The sequence below is a fragment of the Diabrotica undecimpunctata genome, chromosome 5 (genome assembly GCF_040954645.1).
Source record: "Diabrotica undecimpunctata isolate CICGRU chromosome 5, icDiaUnde3, whole genome shotgun sequence".
NCBI lineage: Eukaryota > Metazoa > Arthropoda > Insecta > Coleoptera > Chrysomelidae > Diabrotica > Diabrotica undecimpunctata.
This window is the reverse complement of record NC_092807.1, coordinates 104320811-104339349: the sequence shown is the minus strand read 5'-3', so window position 1 is coordinate 104339349 and position 18539 is coordinate 104320811. Positions and strand designations below refer to the sequence as shown.

At 34.5% G+C, this 18539-nt stretch overlaps 1 protein-coding gene across 1 annotated transcript; it reads right to left on the bottom strand.

Moving 5' to 3' along the window:
• Positions 1–728: 728 nt before the first annotated feature.
• LOC140441600 (hexosaminidase D-like) lies at positions 729–15557 on the bottom strand. Its single transcript, XM_072532439.1, is given in 8 exon segments — positions 729–1414; positions 1417–1533; positions 1535–1658; positions 2255–2674; positions 3236–3513; positions 13101–13366; positions 13735–14307; positions 15264–15557. Coding segments are annotated over 7 exon segments (1878 nt in total). The 5' UTR covers positions 14234–14307; positions 15264–15557; the 3' UTR covers positions 729–1240.
• Between the last annotated feature and the right edge of the window lie 2982 nt (positions 15558–18539).

Below are 18539 nucleotides of genomic sequence, written 5' to 3'. Positions count from 1 at the left end.
CTCTCCTCTCTCTCTCTCTCTCTCTCTCTCTCTCTCTCTCTCTCTCTCTCTCTCTCTCTCTCTCTCTCTCTCTCTCTCTCTGATTCCAATATTGACTGTCTTTCTCTGATTCCAATATTGACTGTCTTTCTCTGATTCCAATATTGACTGTCTCTCTCTGATTCCAATATTGAATGTCTCTCTCTTATTTCACTATTGGTGCTCTCTCTCTATTTCAAGGTCAACACACTCTCTCTATTATTTCATTATTAATTATTTCCCTTTGTTTTGTCACACTGTTTCCTATTTTATTACTAACTCTCCATGTCTCTTATATTTCACTATTCTCTCGCCCTTATTTGACTATTAATCCTCTACCTTATTTGACTATTAATCTTCTCCCTTATTTCACTATTGAGTCTCTCTCTCTCTTTCACTCTGATTTCAATATTCACTGTCTCTCTCTTATTTCACTATTAACTCTTTCGCTTTTATGTCACTGCTGACACACTTTTTCTTATTTTACTATTAACTTTATTTCTCTTGTATTTTATTATTGACTCTCTTTTATTTCCCTGTTACTCTCTTATTTCACCATCGATTATCTCTTATTTTTCTCGTGACTCTTTCTCTCTCCCATATTTTACTGTTGACTCTAACTCAAGTATTTCAGTATTTCCTAAATGATTCTCGTTTTTTCATTACTGATTCTCTCGTCTCGTAACTGTACTCCTGCACCGTTTATTTCACTATTAACTGTCCCTATCTCCATTACTGGAGGTTTCTATCTTTGTTAAACTTGACTTCTTCATATCTAGCTATAGATGATTTTCCTTATTTCACAATTACCTCCCTCCACTCTAATTTCGGTATGCATTCTCTTTCCTTATTTATGCTATTTTATTAATACTTTCTCCATTCCAGTTTCACTATTTTACTCTCTATCCCTCTTTCACTATTAAACCTGACTTAAGTATTTCACAGTTAACGCTCTTTGATCATAATCTGTTCTTATGCCAATTTCTTCCATCTTTCACACAAATTTCACTGTCAACTTACTCTTTTTCACTATTGACTATATGACTCTCTCTAATTTCACTATTGATTCCCAATCCTTCTCTTATTTCACTATTGACTACATCTACTTGTCTATCAGTTCGTGGAAATTAATATTTGCCCACTAATTTGGAATTTAATACTGAATTTTCTCCGAGAGAATTCGCTAAACCGCTAAAACCAATGTTGCTTAAAAAAATGACGGCTAGTGCAAGCCGATATTAAGAACTAACTTCTGCATTTCTTTAGAGATAGGTAACGGCCGCGAAGGCCAATGATTGACGCTTTTGAGAACGACACTATCGTTCTGTATCTTCTCGAACTCGAGTATATACGGATATATCTTTTGCTCAATCCATTCGGTTATGGTATAGTTTGTCGAAAAATCTCGTCCATGGCGTCCACGGTGGCTCTGGCCAAAGAAATCATTCCGTGATATAGTCTTGGAAGATCTATCGTGAGCTCTTCGACTCTTAGAGCTAGACTGTAATTGTGGCGGGATGTTGTAGGCGGTCATCCAACCTTTTTGTTTTGTGGTGACGTCTAGAAATTCTTTGGCTTCGAGTTCGAGGTTGTGGAACCGATTTGTCAGTCGAAATACTGGACTTCCAGGGAAGGTACACCTAAAAAATATAAAAGATGACTTTAAAAACATTACGCACAGCTATTTGATCGTATAGTACCTAACCTGTCACTATAATTTAAAGTTGAAAAACAAAATTCACTCCGAAGAATACCATTAGAAACACAATAGAAGTTAAGTAATTTAACGAAGATTATATTATCATCCAGTAGAAATTTTAATAAAAAATAGGAGTTCTCGCTTTTTTGCGGAATATTGTAAAAGTCCACTCTTGTCAGAAATCTTTATGGACAAACTGGAGACAAAAATTTTAAAGCAATCAATATTTAAACGTTTCATAAGCTTGTTTAGATCTATAGACGATTCATTGGTTTATTTTGGGGAAAGAAATCGTCAATCCAATCAAATTAATAAAGAAAATGATCAGGATTATTCTTCAGCATAAAGGAGATCAAAGTGCGAAAACCCATAAGGTGAAAAATTGATAATTTAAACGATTTGTCAGATGGCGAATGTATTATACTTTAGCCAATAATGCAAAAAATATATGGACACCAAAGAAAAACAGGTTTTTCATAAAAATAACAATCTTAATGGTAGTTTAAAAACTTTTTTATTGAAAAAGTAATGACTTACCTGCTAACTTTCTCCCACAAAAACGGATCTGACTCCAACATAATAAACGGCGAATTATCAATACTCGGTTCCGGACAATGCAACGCCTTTAAAAACTTATCTCTTAGCGACAAATTGAAGTAACCGGCAGTCACAGCTAACAAATTCAAAGCCAGCGACGGTAAAGAAGCGGGCAACAATTCGCACAGCACAGCAAAATGATCGTATCTTTGCCATCCTGTGATGACCATACCGGCAAGGCCTTCTTTAAACGATGGCGATTGCGCAGCCATTGTGTCCAACCATCTGAGACTGTTTTCCAGATGTCTTCGAGCATTGGGCACATACAAAGTTTCTCCGAACGCTCCCTTGAACGCGGAAGCCGTCCAAGCCGTTGGAAATACGGCCGCATACTTTTCCCAAACCGTGGGCTGGACAAACCTGAAATTTTTATACGATAATATTTGTATCCTACAAATTAAAAGGTCAACCAAATTGCCAAACATTAAAGGATCAAAAATTTGATAATATAGATTACGATAACAGAAAGAATAACATGCACTAAGTAAACTGAAGAATAAAGTACATAAAAGGCACTTACGCTACAAAAAACTCAACGATTAATTTTATTAGCCTGTTATAACGTATAAAAACTCGGTAACACAATATATGTAACTTGTTACAACAGATTTTAAAGTCAATAAAAAGAAAACAAATGTCACAAAGTCGAAAAATCAAAAGTCAAAAAGGTAAAAGTCGATATTTGGTGGTTACCACGATAGCAAAAGAACAAGTATAAAAGAAAGTATAGAACAAAGTAGGAAAGGTTCTTTACAATAAAAAAAAATATAAAACAGTCAATTTTTTGAAAATCGTAGCTCCAAATAAGTGTGTTACTGCTATAACGGGAAACAGTAACTTTGTATACTATAAACAAAATAGAAAAAGGGGGTTTACAATGCAAATTCACTCTATTTTGATATCTTTCAAAGTTGTACTCACCTATAAATATCTTCTGCGTAAACCCAGACCATTGGTTCGACGAGGTCGCCGAGCTTGGCATCAAACATGGACTGCTGCGATATATGGCGCAACATATCGTCCCAAATGATGATTTTCAGTTTGGGATAATTAAGTCGAACTATGTCCACGATGTTCTTTATATGTTTAAGGAAGAGATTTTCGTGAATTTCGAGTCGGCAGAGATCGCATTCTCCCATTTGAAACACTTCGTCACACCCTATGTGTAAATATTTGACTGAAGGGTGCAGAGCCATGACCTTAATAGTAAAAAAATGAGATTTGATTAGACATTTGCATGTACAGCTGGTTCCTAAAAAAACTGATGCGACTCCTAAAGCGTATTTTGTAGAAAATTGAGCAGTTTATTTTGAAGGATAAATACTTATTATTTACATACTGTCACTGTCAAATCTTAAAATTTGTCAGATAACTTAATCTGTTCAACCTCAAAAAATGGCTCCACATGTTAGGCAAGAACCAAAAGCAAGAATTGTAACAAAATTAGAAGCTGGTTGGTCACTGTCTATCGTAGCGAACCATTTTAACATAAGTAGAACAACAGTTTTTAATATTAATAAAAGATGGAGAGACTGTTTTATTAATAAAACAAGAAACTCTCGAAAGAAAGCAAGGTTCTGGAAGACCAAAAATATCTACCGCTGATGAAGATCGTACGTTTTTGGAGAGATTAGAAGAGAATCCTTTTGAAGATGCGAAAACTGCAACAATTATGTCACAGTTTCCGGGAAGAAAGACAACAACTTGGCGCAGAATTAAAGCATCACGTCTTAGGTACCGAACTGCAGCACAAAGAACCAGCTCTTACAGCACAACGGAAGCAATCAAGACTTTCTTCTTCTTCTTCTGGTTCCTATCCGTTTCGGATGTTGGAAATCATATTGGCAATCATGATCTTGCTCGCTGCGGCTCGAAACAGCTCCGTTGAGGTTTTCTTAAACCATGTTCTTAAATGCCGCAGCCATGATATTCTCCTTCTACCGGGTCCTCGCTTACCTTTGACTTTACCTTGCAATATAGACTGCAGCAGGGAGTAACGGTGCTGATTTCTCATAACGTGTCCCAGATATTGCAATTTTATGCGTTTGATCGTAAACACAATCTCTGGTTCCTTCTTCATTTTTTTCTAGAACTTCCTTGTTCGTGATCCTTGCTGTCCATGATATTCTCAGCATTCTTCTATAAAGCCACATCTCAAATGCTTCAAGTTTTTTAATAGTGGTGTCTGTAAGCGTCCATGCCTCCGCCCCGTACAACAACACAGAGAAAACATAGCATCTCAAATGTCTCATTTTTGTATCTAGGGATATGTTGTGACATCTGAAGTTGGCGCTCATTTTGTTAAAGACCGTTCTTGCCTTTCCTATGCGGCACTTTATTTTCTGTACATTGCTCCACTGTTCGTTTATAATAGTTCCCAGGTAGCAATACTGTTTTACTCGCTCTATCTGCGTCCCATTAATGTATAGATGAGCCCCATTTATATTCTCCTTGCTGATAATCATTTGTTTCGTTTTGTGGGTATTAATGTTTAGTCCGTACTGTTGACTGTACTCGTTTATTCTGTCCATTAGCCTCTGAAGTCCCTCTAAACTATCTGCTATCACCATGGTGTCGTCGGCATATCTAACATTGTTTACTCTTTCACCATTTAGAAGGATGCCTTCGTCTATTCCGTAAAGAGCCTCGTTAAAAATTTTCTCTGAGCACATATTAAACATCAACGGCGATAGGTTACATCCCTGTCTGACTCCACGTAGTATTTTTATGTTATTTTTATGTTTCTTCTCCGTTAATTTTCATGTATGCGGTCTGATTCCAGTATAGTTCTGAAATTATTCAGAGGTCTTTGTCATCCAGGTCTGATTCTTTTAAAATGTTTATCATCTTTTGATGTTGAACTCTTTCAAATGCCTTTTCATAGTCGATCAAGCACGCGTATACGTCGCAGTTAACGTCCCTGCATCTTTGAATCAGTACCTGTACTCCGAAAAGTACCTCTCTGGTACCCACTGCGTTAATGAAGCCGAACTGTCTGTCCGATATTTGTTCCTCTCACTTCTTATAAATTCTTCCATGGATGACTCTAAGAAACAGTTTCAACATGTGGCTCATTAGGCTGATTGTTCGATATTCTTCGCACTTTTTAGCCCCCTGTTTTTTAGGTATCGCTATGAATTCTGATTCTAGCCATTTATCAGGGATGATTCCTGTATTGTATATTTTATTAAAGACAGCCGTGATCCAATTTATTCCTTCTTCCTCCAAAAGTTTTAAAAATTCAGCTTCGATATTATCAGGCCCTACAGCTTTCCTGCTTTTCATCCGTTTTATTGCTTCTTCTACCTCGGATTTAAGTATGTCCGGGCCCGTCATCCTCTCTGAAAATGGATGCCTATAATCCGTTCTTTGATCTTGAAAAAGTGTCTCCAAATATATTCTCCATTTGTCTTTCATCTCTTGGGTGTCAATGATTAATTTTCCATTGGTGTCTATGAGTTTCATTTGTGTTCGCTTTTTAAAAGTACCCGTTATTTCTTTTACCTTTTTGTGTACATTAAAATTGTCATGCTTGGCTTGTAGTCTTTCGATTTCTTTACATTTCTCTACAGCTTCTTTTTCTTTAGCTTCTCTTATTTTTCTTCTGATGTAAGCCTGCATTTTTTTATATTCATCTTTATTTCCTTTAATTAACCTTCTGCGTTCCATTAAGTGAAGGATTTCTGGAGTCATCCAAGATTTCTTCTTTGTTTCTTTGTTTGGTTTTAGCAGATCTTGTTTAGTTTTCTTAATTATTTCTTCGAATTGATTGATTTCTCGTTGGATGTTATTTTCTTCTTTTAGTTGTTTAACTTGGTTGTTAATATATTCCCCCACTTGCTTTTTAACTTCCGGATGTTGCAGGGCTGTCATGTCGTAGTTAGGTCTAGACTTTTTCTTTATTGTCTTCAGTCTCACATCCATGACTCCCACTAAAGGTATGTGGTCAGATTCAATGTCCGCTCCTGGATATGTTTTGACAGATTTAAAACTGTTTCTGAATCTTCTATTTACCAATATATAATCTATCTGGTTTCTAATTACGTTATGGGGTTTATCTGCTGGTGCCTTCCATGTATACAGTCTCCTCGGTGGTAGTTTATAAAATGTGTTTAGAACCACTAGCTTGATATCTTCTGCGAATATTTCTAGTCTGTCACCTCTTTCGTTTCTTTGTCCTAACCCAAAAGGTCCGATTAGAGACGTTTTCCGTTCGGCCCCAAGTTTTGCATTGAAATCCCCCATTATGATGCTGACTTCGTGTTTAGGTATTCGTTCTAATATATCCTCTATGCTTTGGTAGAGAGTTTCTACTTGCTCGTCGTCTTTATCTGCAGTGGGAGCGTATATTTGTATTATGTTTACATTCACTGGATTGGCTCTTATTTGCAGTAGTATTACTCTTTTGGACACTGGGACAAAATTTAAAATACATCTACTAATTTTTCTCGTTATTATCACACCAACTCCAAGCTCTAGTTTTCCATCTAGTGACCCTGAGTAGAATATTCTAATCAAGACTTATATTTGCTATATTTGCTTTAAACCATCAGTTACAACATCAAAATTTATGGGACATGGTCATATTTACAGATGAGAAAATTTTTCAATCTTCTAAAAAGGGCAAAATAAACCATCAGTTAGTTACAACATCAAGATTTTTGGGACAGGGCCATATTTACAGATGAGAAAAGTTTTCAATCTTCTAAAAAGGGAAAAATTGCGGTGTATAGACCAGATAATAATATATTTAATCCTCTATGTCTATATGTTGATAGATATCGAACAGCTGGTCATTTTAGCGCCAATGTATGGGGATGGATTTCATCTAGAGGAATGGGAATGGTATGGCGTATTGATTGCAGGTTTGTTGGGCAGACTTATCTGAATATTCTAGAAAACATTATGTTTCCCAGTGTAGAACAGTTGTATCCAGAAACAAATTTTATCGTCCAACAAGATAATTGTCCTGTTCACACTCTTCTTCTCATTGCGCCGTCTCCTTTCGAAGGTTGGCGATCCAAATGGCAATTGTAGTTTTGGAAACTGCTGCGCGAAAGATCTCTGCGGATGAGCGGTCGAACCATCTCCTCAGGTCTTTCAGCCACGAGTTCTGGCGTCTTCCTACTGATCTTTTGCACTGTACTTTTCCTTCCAGTATAACTTGAAGTAATTCATATCTTTCGCCTCTCAGCACATAACCCAAGTATTGCATTTTCCTCTCTTTGATTATTCTTAGTAATTCTTTTTGTTTACACATGCGACGAAGTACTTCAACATTAGTAACTCTTTATACCCATGGAATCTGTTCACACTGCAAATATAATAAACCAGTGGCTCCAGAATAACAACATCGAAACCTTACCATGGCCCAGCTAACGTCCAGATTTAAACCCAATCGAGAATGTGTGAGGGGTTATTATAAAACGGTTGTATCGGCGTAATTTTATACCTCACAATGCTGAAGAGCTGTGGCATGGTATACAACAGGTTTAGGAAGAGCTCTCTGAAGAAGACAATTGAAGACCCTGATGCAAGAAGGGGATAAGTAACAATATGTAAATTTTACAGGAGAAGCAAATAAAGTTTTATTTTTTAATTTAAAATTTATGTTGTTCATGAAGTAGGGCCGAACTAATACAACAGATAAATATGATTTTGCCGCCATTCTACAGCCAAACAACAATGCTATTAAGGAAACAAAAATTTGGTGCAATAATAGGATAAGTTTAAGCCTTTTTTGTACTGTAGTTTACAGCAGGTGCAAAAAGGGGATAAGTTACATTAAAATTCATTTTCAGAAGAAATTCTTTATTATTAAATGTGAACTACTTATTAATAAAAATGAATATAAAATAAAGTAACGCAAATTTTAACAGAAAGTCTATTTCTTATACAAACAGGTATCCATTATAAACGTTTTAATAAAATAAAATTAATTAATCAGACTCATCATCGACTGAGCTATGTGTATCCGTGATATCTGAATCAACGTCTATCTCTTCTAATGTATCTTTGTCTGATGTAAGAGATTGATAAAAATACATTTCGTTCTTTCCGACATATTCATTAGCTAACAACATAACATTTTGATATTTTGCATGCTTAATACGCAAAGCATTTTCGTAACATTTTGACATTAAAGTTAAATTTGGTTTTGAGTTATTTTTAAGTATGGTAAAATGTGTAAAGAAAGGGGCACTAGCAGTCTGACTAACTTCAACGCCATTTAAGTTTTTTGTGTATTTAAATACACGATGTGTAGAAATAGTAAACTTTCCTTTACAGACAGATTTCGGCACCGGAAGAAAATAATCTTTTAAACTTTCGACATAGTTATAGATTATGTCCTGAGTTACAGGAACAACAAAAAAGTTTTTTGATGATGATTTAACTATATTCATATACTCCTGTGGTAAGAAAATCCTCTCAATGCATTTCTTCTTTTTTTCAATTATTCCGAAGTAGCGATCGCAGGGAAGGAAGCTATGTCCCGGCTCAGGAAAACGATGGATTATGGTATCAAATTTTCCCTCCTGACATAATGCAACTAAAAACCTAACCAAAGTATTATTTTTATTTTGCGCGCAACAGTTATCGCTAAATAAATATAATGTTTTGACATTTGGATTTAAAATATTTTTAAAATAGTAATGTAAAAAGCTTAACACATCATTTGATCCTTTTTTAGCAATACTTTCATCATACATAAAGAAATGTCCAGTCTTGTTTTTTGCAGAATGTATACAGAAGTTATGTACCCATAACTGCCTCAAATAAAAGGCATCTCCTGAAGGTACTTTCGGAAGGGGCATGTTTTGTTGGAAATCGAAGCACAAAACTTCAATGTCATCATTTTCTTGTGCTTCTTTTGACTTCTCTTTTAGCTCTTTGTAGAACACTTCAGATTTTCGAAGATGTACATTCTTTTGTAATTCGAATGATTTCTTTTCTTCTTCTGAATCAGCACTCTGCATTTTATTGTTTAAAATATCACATTTTTTGCAAGTGTCCTTCCGTGCAGCACCAAAACTAATATTAAAGTTCTCACGAAAGTATCGCCCGTAAAAATCATACGATATTTTTGGTTTGTATGGAAGATGGTCTTGTTTTAATTGATGTATATCAGGTTCATACTTTTTCAAATATAAATCATACATAATTGAAATATTTAAATCACTTGACAAATAATATTTATCGTTTTTGTTTCGAGTATAATGGGAAATGCGTTTTGGAAAGCTGTTGATGTGATCGCGTACTTGCTCTCTTAAATCTTCGGGAATTAAATTAGGCCTACTTGAATGACGACCTCTTTTATCCTGAACAGGTGTAATGTTTGTAGACAAGTGGGTTGCGATGCGCTCCAGACGTCTTTTTCCTATACCACGAAGAAGGCACAATGCCATCTTGCAAACATTTAACTCAAAAGCACCTTTTCGTAACTGAAAAAAAATTTTTACCTTAAAAACTTCAAAAATACTCAACACAAAAATGTCAGAGCATTTTTAAAAGTTTGCAGATACACAAATTTTTTATCTACTCTGTCATATTATGTATAAGTTTTTAGTTTGTGAAAACTGTCATTATAGATAGCAGTGCGTGAAGTGTTTAAAGTGTGCGTGAAGTAACAATGTATTTTAAATGGGACTAGGCTATCACCGCTGACAATACACAAAATAAAATTAAGAATATTAAAAAAATATTACCTTATACTTATAGGTATAGTTCCTTATTAATTTTGGATCTCCTTCAATTTTGCGCCGTCGAGTAATCTGCGAAACCTGTATCAAACTTGACAAATAAGAGTCTTGTTTTTCTTGACTTGAAAGAGTATTAAAAACCGATATTATTTCCTGCTTTTCGGTTTCTGAAAGTTTTTCTATGCATTTCTTACTACATTTGCAATCATCGCCTTGTTTCCTTTTTGGTACCACTTTTCCCGTTGTCGTAGATTTATAAGCTTCACCTCTAGCTCTTTTTATTTTCTGCACATTTCTTTTCCAGCTCTTGGGATGTCTTGTTTTCTTTCGTCCATGTTTATTATTTGCAGCCTCTTTATCAGCGGACTCCTTTTCCTCATATAAACTATTTTCAGATGCACCAGAATCATTCGAAGGCAGAAACTCGCTGCCTGAACTTTGAAATGGTTCATCCTCACTATTTGAACTCATAATAATATCCTATGATCTAGTAATAATAAAAAAATCCTCGATATTTTACCAAACCGTACCTCTCGCACTATGTTAACTCTCCAACAGTTTGTCGGTGACTACGTGACTTAAATCGCGTTCGTGGCTCGGGCAGATACCGGTACTTTCACCCAATCGCGGCAAGCCACCGGTGCAATAGTGGGACGGAATAACACACATATAAAAATTAATTTAAAATTTGGTGCAAGAACGGGATAAGTTACACATTTTTTATACCGTTCTTGCACCAGACCATACCAGGGGATAAGTAGTTTGCTCTTATAATTTCAGTATCTATTACCTGTACATATCCTATACTTGCGCCAGGCAAAAACAGTTACTTTTTCAACCTAAATAAGCACCTATCTCGCTTTTGCAGAATTTGGTACTTATCCCCTTCTTGCACCAGGGTCTTCAATTTCATAGTTTCTTTGGTCTTCCAGACCGAACTACGTAAGCCACTACTGTCGACAAAAAAGCGACAAACTATTTTTGCCTTAATTTTATACAGTCACTAGACTATACGAAGAATATAAAAAATGGATATCACCACGAAATTCTGTCGGCCGTAAGGTATACGAATCTGTGTTCCATACTATGAATATTTCTATTAAAAAGTTTAAAAAGGATACGTGTCAAACATGCGATAAATACAAGGCCCTAATTCAAAATGAACATAGTGCAGAAGCTAAAGAAGACTTAAGAAAAACATTAAACAAACACATGGAAGAAGCTGAAAATTCTTACGCCGCTAAACGCAAGGATAAGGAAGAAGCTGCCAAAGATGATTCCAAAATAGTCTATTCGTTTGATTTACAGCAATGCCTGCCAACCCCAGATATAACGACGTCTATTGCTTTTTACAAGCGGCAACTTTGGACATAATATTTGACCTTGCATCAATGTAATAACAAACAAGCAATTTGTTACAAGTTGCTTCATGTCTCTATAAAGAACTTCAATCTTTACCGCTTGCAATAAAATACGTTACGATTTACTCAGATACTTGTGGGAGTCAGAACAAAAATTCCCATTTAGTGGCTATGTTTTTAATATTAATGAATCAATCTCATTTAAAATGCATAGATCATAAATTCTTGACCCCAAGACATACTCATATGGAATGTGACACAGATCACTCCATAATTGAGAAAAAAAAGAAGAAATTTTAACACAAAATTGAACATCCACGTGATTGGGTTCAGCTGGTGAGATTATGTGAGATTATGAGTATAGACGATTTCTATGACTCTGCAGCATTTTTGAAGGAGAAATTACAAACTAAAAAATTAGACGAATCTAGAAATCGATTTTTATGGCAGAATATCTCGGACATATTACACGTGGAGAGAAATACACCTTGCTCCAACTGATTATGCAGGAAAGATCCAAGGAAAGAGAAGCATAGGGAGGCGTAGAATGTCATGGCTGCGCAACCTGAGATTGGTACGGATGTACATCAAATGAACTTTTCAGAGCAGCCGTCTCAAAAGTCAGAATAGCTATGATGATTGCCGACCTCCGCCGCGGAGATGGCACTTGAAGAAGAGAAATCGATTTTTATGGCAAAACGTGAAGTGGTTAAGGTATGAAAAGGAATATGGCAGATTTGCGTATAAAACAACCCTCGACGAAAACGAACCGTTCAGCTATATGAACTATTTAAGACGCAGGCAAAATACTTGTTCTACAGAACGTTTAAAAAAATGTAGGTTTCCAAATCCCATTACTGAAGAAAAGAAAAAAAATTTAATTGAATTGCTGCCTTATATTAGTGACGTTTTTCATCCGTTTTATGAAAGCCTATCGACGCAAACAAATGTAAATGAAGTGCTTCCAGATATTGAAGATGATTATACTCAAGACGATGTGTAAACAGATATAACTGTATTTTTCATTTTGTGTTAATTGAGATAACTTACTTTTGTTTTGTTAAGTAAGAGTTACATGTTGGGTTTAACATTGTTTTTGTAGTTTATTAGAATAAAAATCATTTACAATAGAAACTGTAATGCTTTATTACAATGGAAAACGCTTATTAAAATGGTCATAATATTCTGCAATATTTCAGCGGCTCATATCTGAAAAACCTTATTTTCCGACTTATCTCCTTTTACAGGAGCAAGAGCGATATGTAATCAGTTGTTTGTTGTTTGTTTGTTTATTTTATTATTTGTCTGTCATAATAAATATAATATAATGTCAGACCAATCAAATACACTGCTCAAAATGATCAAACTAAGTGTCATCAGTTTTGTTAGGAACCAGCTGTACAAGATTGTGCTTTATATAAATATCTACTATTGTTTATATTGTTTTATAGTTCTAAATGTAAAGTGTCAGGATTATTCAATGCTGCGTAAGCAAGAGTGAGTGATCGATGTACAAATCAGAATAAACGTTGACTTCGTCAAATAAAGATGTTTTATTACTCTCCCTTAACAACTTAACATTGAAACGAAACCTGCACTTGTTTCCAAATTTAATATTGCATTTTTCCCCAGGCATTATAATCTACAAATGACAAAAAACTAGTAATTTTCGAAAAATAGAGAGACTGACACTTATTTTATCTGTTTTTGAAAAGTCGTACTTACTTGATTGACTAACTCTGCAATGAAGTTCAACGAACTCTTCCTGCTCGGACACAAAGCTTGAGGACTTCCATTAACTTCTCGAAGATAAGCAAACTCAGCGTGTTTTAAAGCAAATTCAACATGGCCGAAGGTCTGTATCAAAGGAATAACTTCCAACTGTGAACTTTCAGCAAGACTCAAAATTTCTTTAATGTTTTCAACAGTGTAAGCATTTTTGGCAGAGATGTTTTTGAGTGTTCCAGAAAACGGGAACATGTCTTCGTATTCTGTTATAATAACAAAAAAGGTATGAGCATTTGTAAAACGACACACAGGAAAATTACAGTAACTGACAGTGGTGGTGTGCCAATGTAATAAAATTTCTCACATTTTATTTTCTTAAAATTTATTTACTGTTATCATTAAAGAAAGATTTAAGATTTATATTCACTAGTGAAAAATTGTTTTTAGCACCACTTAAATATCACAATTTTGCACTTTTTTGGTACAACATTTCTAATTAATCAGAAAATTAAAGCCCTTATCCTTTGATCTTGCCTCTTCGTCACCGGCTATCTTGACTATCCTTACTATTAATTAATAAACTAAATAAAAATAAATTTATCTTCCAAAGAACAAAACGAAGAAGACTTACCTAATAATATCCCTGTTGCCCCCATAGACTTTATCAATGGAAAAAACTTTTTTAAATACACTATAAGCGGTGGTGCCCCCTTCAAATCCAAATGTACTAGTCTATTCTTAGGTATATATGGATTTTTTGGATCGATATTAACAAACGGCACCCCTAACTGTTGCTCCATTTGCATCTTCTCAAACTGTTTTTCGGACTTGACATCTCGTCTAACATCATTCTTATTAGATTGAATTATTTCAGCATCTATTTCTGTAACTGGTATTCTATTTCTATTAGCTTCGATGAATCTAACATTTTTTATACTTTTCGCCACAGCTGCTGCTACCATTTCGTCGTCTTTGTCTTCTTGTAAGAGATTGTTGAGACTGGGGCTTTTTTCTTCCAAGTTCGAAAATTGTAAACCGAAAATAATCAATGAAAGGAAACCCACTGCTACTAGTATTGTAGTTTTTTTCCTCCATGCTGTCCATCCCAGTCGTTGCATGTAGTTGTTCATTTTGAGTGCTTTTTACTGCATTAAATCCATTTTGTTTTCAATAACTTCTTTAATATAAATAGCTTGATTTGGTCCTGAAACAAAAATACAAAATGCAAAAATGCATGTAAGTGGTAAAAGCTTCTTAGAGGAAGCAAAGATGTTAGTGAGGAGGCTCCAGAATGTCAACAGCACATGAAAATGTTAAATAAGTGAAGAAAATTATTATGTAGAATACCCAAACAGTCAACGCTCAATTTTACCAAAAAGAACAGTCACAAGGATTGATCCAGAGCTGTGAAATTGAAAACATCACCTTAATAATTATGTTTCAGCCACTATATCTGATAGACTGTCACTTGTGACTTTTCCTGTTCCCTAAATGAAAGATGGAGGTTTACCACAATGAGAGAGATAATGATCACTAGAAGTGCTCAAAGCTTTACCAAAAAGTGCTACAGGGACCAAAAAAAAAATGATTCACAAGTGTATTATAATTTGAGGGTACATTTGATAAAGGGAAAACTTCAAAGGTAATAAAATATATATTATGCCATCTTTTCTTTTGAACAAAGCTCGTGTTTACAATGATTCAATAGAAATTGTGACAAGAAAACCAAAATTGCAGTCCTATTACAGGAAAACTTCCATTTAAAAATTTACAAAAAAATTAATATCGATTATTAAAAACAATTACTATTTTTTGTTTATTACCCACACGCAGATCTTTAGTTTTATATTTATATACTTACAGTACAAAATAATTCAATGTTTTATCTATATAAACTAACCAGGTAAATAAAAAGTAACAGGTTAGCTTGTTAAAAAAGTAATTATATTAATAATTAAGAAATCTGCTAAACTCAGTACAAAACCTCTGAATTATCGCGTTAATCCATTATTATCATAAAGACGTGACCCTTTCTTACATAATTAAAATAAATTAACATTACTAACAATATGATTATTTTACTAACAAAAATGTAGTTTTCTGAGTAATAATTTAAGATGTATTAAAAAAGACATTAGTAAACTGATTTAAGGGTCTTACCTATTATCAAATATTTATTGAATGCATTAAATAATATTTGCGGTAATTATCTTCTGGGTGAATACACTAACTCAGAACTTCGACTCTTGACAAAATCAATGTTTCATTGAACTTATTCATATGCCAGAATAGACGAAAAATTTATAAATCAGATCTATGCTCATTTAGAACTCCACATAGTAATTTATATTTATTACAACCGCAGGTGTTTGGATCCTTAATTTTGATTATTTAAACCCTATTGATAACAATAAAGTACAACAACACACACAAAACAAAACACAACCCACTGCAGGCAACATACAATACACCGCCAGTCACCAGAGGACGCAGTGGCAGTAGCGTACTCTAGTGAAATATCCATAAATTTTTTAGCCACTTTTCGGTATATTTTTTCTTTCGAAAGTTTTAATCATTTAATTATTCTATTTTTCTACATTTTAAATTTTGTAATATCTATCCACTACGGTGTTGGCGAGTAAGGTGGCTGTTTTCACTTCATTGCTGTTGTTATGAATACAAATAGTAGTCAAATGGTAGACAGTAAAAATACTTTCCTAAAGTAATAGCAAAGAATATAGACGAAAATATATCTTCTGTCTCTCTCTTACTCATTATCTTACATATGTAATGGTTTCACAGATTCACTCCCATACAAATTTCCAACGTGGAGCGCGCGTATAGAAGTATAACTTCAAAAATATCGCGTGGCGTCTCAGGAGAAGTCAATCAACAATTTCGAATATTTTAAAAAGGTACCATGAGACAGGCCAATTTTTTATGAAGGCCTGGTCAAGGACGTCCAAGGTGCACAACCGCAATTGATGACCATTTTTTGGTTCTTAATTCTACAAGAAATCGCTCATTGACACCGATGTACCTCAGAAATGAGCTACTAAATGTCAGACAAGTTAATGTGAGCTCCAAAACAGTTAGACCGAAGATTAAAAAAGCAGACTTAAAGCCCAGACGTCCTGCAAAAGTTCCACGTCTTTTCCAAAATCATAAAGCTAGTCCTTTAGAATTTGCTAGAAGACATATTCATTGGAATATCGACAACTTAAAAAATGTTCTTTTCACTGATGAGACCAGAATCATATTATATAAGCCAGATGGTCGAAACCACGTCTACAGAAGAGTTGGAGAACGATTCGCCACCTGCAATCTTACCCGGACCGTTAGTTTTGGAGGTGGTGGCATAATGCTTTGGGGAGGTATTAGTTGGGAGGGACGCACCGCATTTGTGGAAGTGATTGGACGAATGGCTGGTGACACTTACGTTCAAAATAGCCTGCAAGATCAGGTTTTGCCATATGTTGGTTACATTGGATATGACAAATTCATGTTAATGCACGATAATGCTCGACCACATGCGGCTGCCATAGTAAGTAATTATCTTGATGAGATCCAAATTCAAAGATTGGATTGGCCATCATTTAGTCGAAAACGCCGCATACGACAAAGAAATCCCGTTCCAAATACAATACAACAGCTTCGGCTTACTGCAAAGGATGAATGGAATACTATTTCCCAAAGGTGTGTCCAAAATTTACTTGCAAGCATGCCAAGAAGGATGCAAGCAGTAATAAAAGCTAGAGGGGGGATAATCGTTGTTGAACATGTACTTCTTTCAATTAAAAAGACTTGTTTAAGCAATTTAAGTTAGCATTTAAGTTTAGAGTAAAAAAACCTTATTTACCTAGCATTAAGCATTATTTTTTTTTTCGCAATTTACAATTTTCTCTGCATAAAAATTTAAAATTGTTCATTAAACATTGTTAAAATAAACTCTTTTTCACAATAAACGACTTGATTGACCAGAATTTATTTTCAAAAAAAAAATGAGAAAATTCCAAAATATTCGATATTTTTGTCCATGATCTCATCATTATCTTGATCATACTCCTCACCTGCAATAAAGTTATCTGTTGCAGTTAGTGATGTAGTCAAAGTATTGAGAAACTGAAGAATACGGACGACTACTCTCCTCAACGGAAGGTAACATGTCTTTCAAATGTTGTGATTTATTCGCTGATATGCCCAATGGTTTATCAGAAATTGGTAACAAAGGAGTAGTTTTGTTACCAATTTCTGATAACTACTCTTTGTTACCAATTTCTAGTTCTTGTTCTTAATATGCTCAATTTTTTATAAGGCTCATCGTCGGTAAAGGAGTTTTTATATTTCATCACGCCAAGATTTTCACTTGAATAAAGCCTTATTTTAGACCACACTACTGGTTGTTCTTGACTATTGGTTTTTGCATGCTGAAATTTGCCAGATAATAATGATTTAAAACAAAGAAATTCTTCTTGCTTCATTTCATGAAGAAAAATTTGTGGTGTTCTGGGTATTAGACGAATACGGTTAGTCCAGTCTCATAGGAATATCTATCCTTACAGTAGTAGAATTTTTAGTTTTTTCTATCGCAGCATGTATAGTGTCTGCTTTCATGTGGGTGTGTCCGGGTACTAGAAATTTGTGATAAATATTAATCTCCCTTCCTTGGTGTTTGGAATGTTCAATAACGGTAAGAAGCATAACTGACAGCAAAATATTTCGATTTTGCCCAAGACAGCAGTCGCTATACATAATGATTTTATTTATATGAGAGGGAATACTATTTAGGTATGTATATAGACAAGAAGACCACCAAATTTGGATTAAGTTTGCAGGACCGTTTATCTTTTCTTTTTCTCTTCATAAGCAAACTCTGCTAATTATTGATGTTCGAGTTTTTTAGTTTCAAGGTGGGCTCTTTCATTTTCATCTGTAATGGATTTAGGAGTAAAGAAAGCTTATCGCAAATAGTACACGTATCATTATACGGTTATTTAAAACACAAGTTAAATTATTCTACGAAAATTTGTCTGTACAGTGATTCGTTTTTAGGTTTTATGTTGTTTTCTTGGCAATACTCACAATATAGCTTTTAAATTTTTGAAATAGAAAGATCGGGAGACAAATATTTCTTTGCAGTTTTCTCTCGAGAGTAATGACTTTGAAATGAAAGAATGTGTTGTCTTATTACATCTTTCTCCTCTTGCTTTGGAGGCAGCGGCACATTATCTAAAATTTAAATAGAAATTGTTATTAAATTGCACTAATTGATTTCAAATTTTAAGGTTTATAGGGCTGAAATTGCTTAGCATAAGGTAATATTCATGCAGTCAGCTTAGTTACTAAGTTTTTGTCCTCCATGGTACATTTTTTGAGTATACAGCTTTTATTTAGTTATCATTTTGTCTTTAAATCTAAATATTGTAATATTACCAA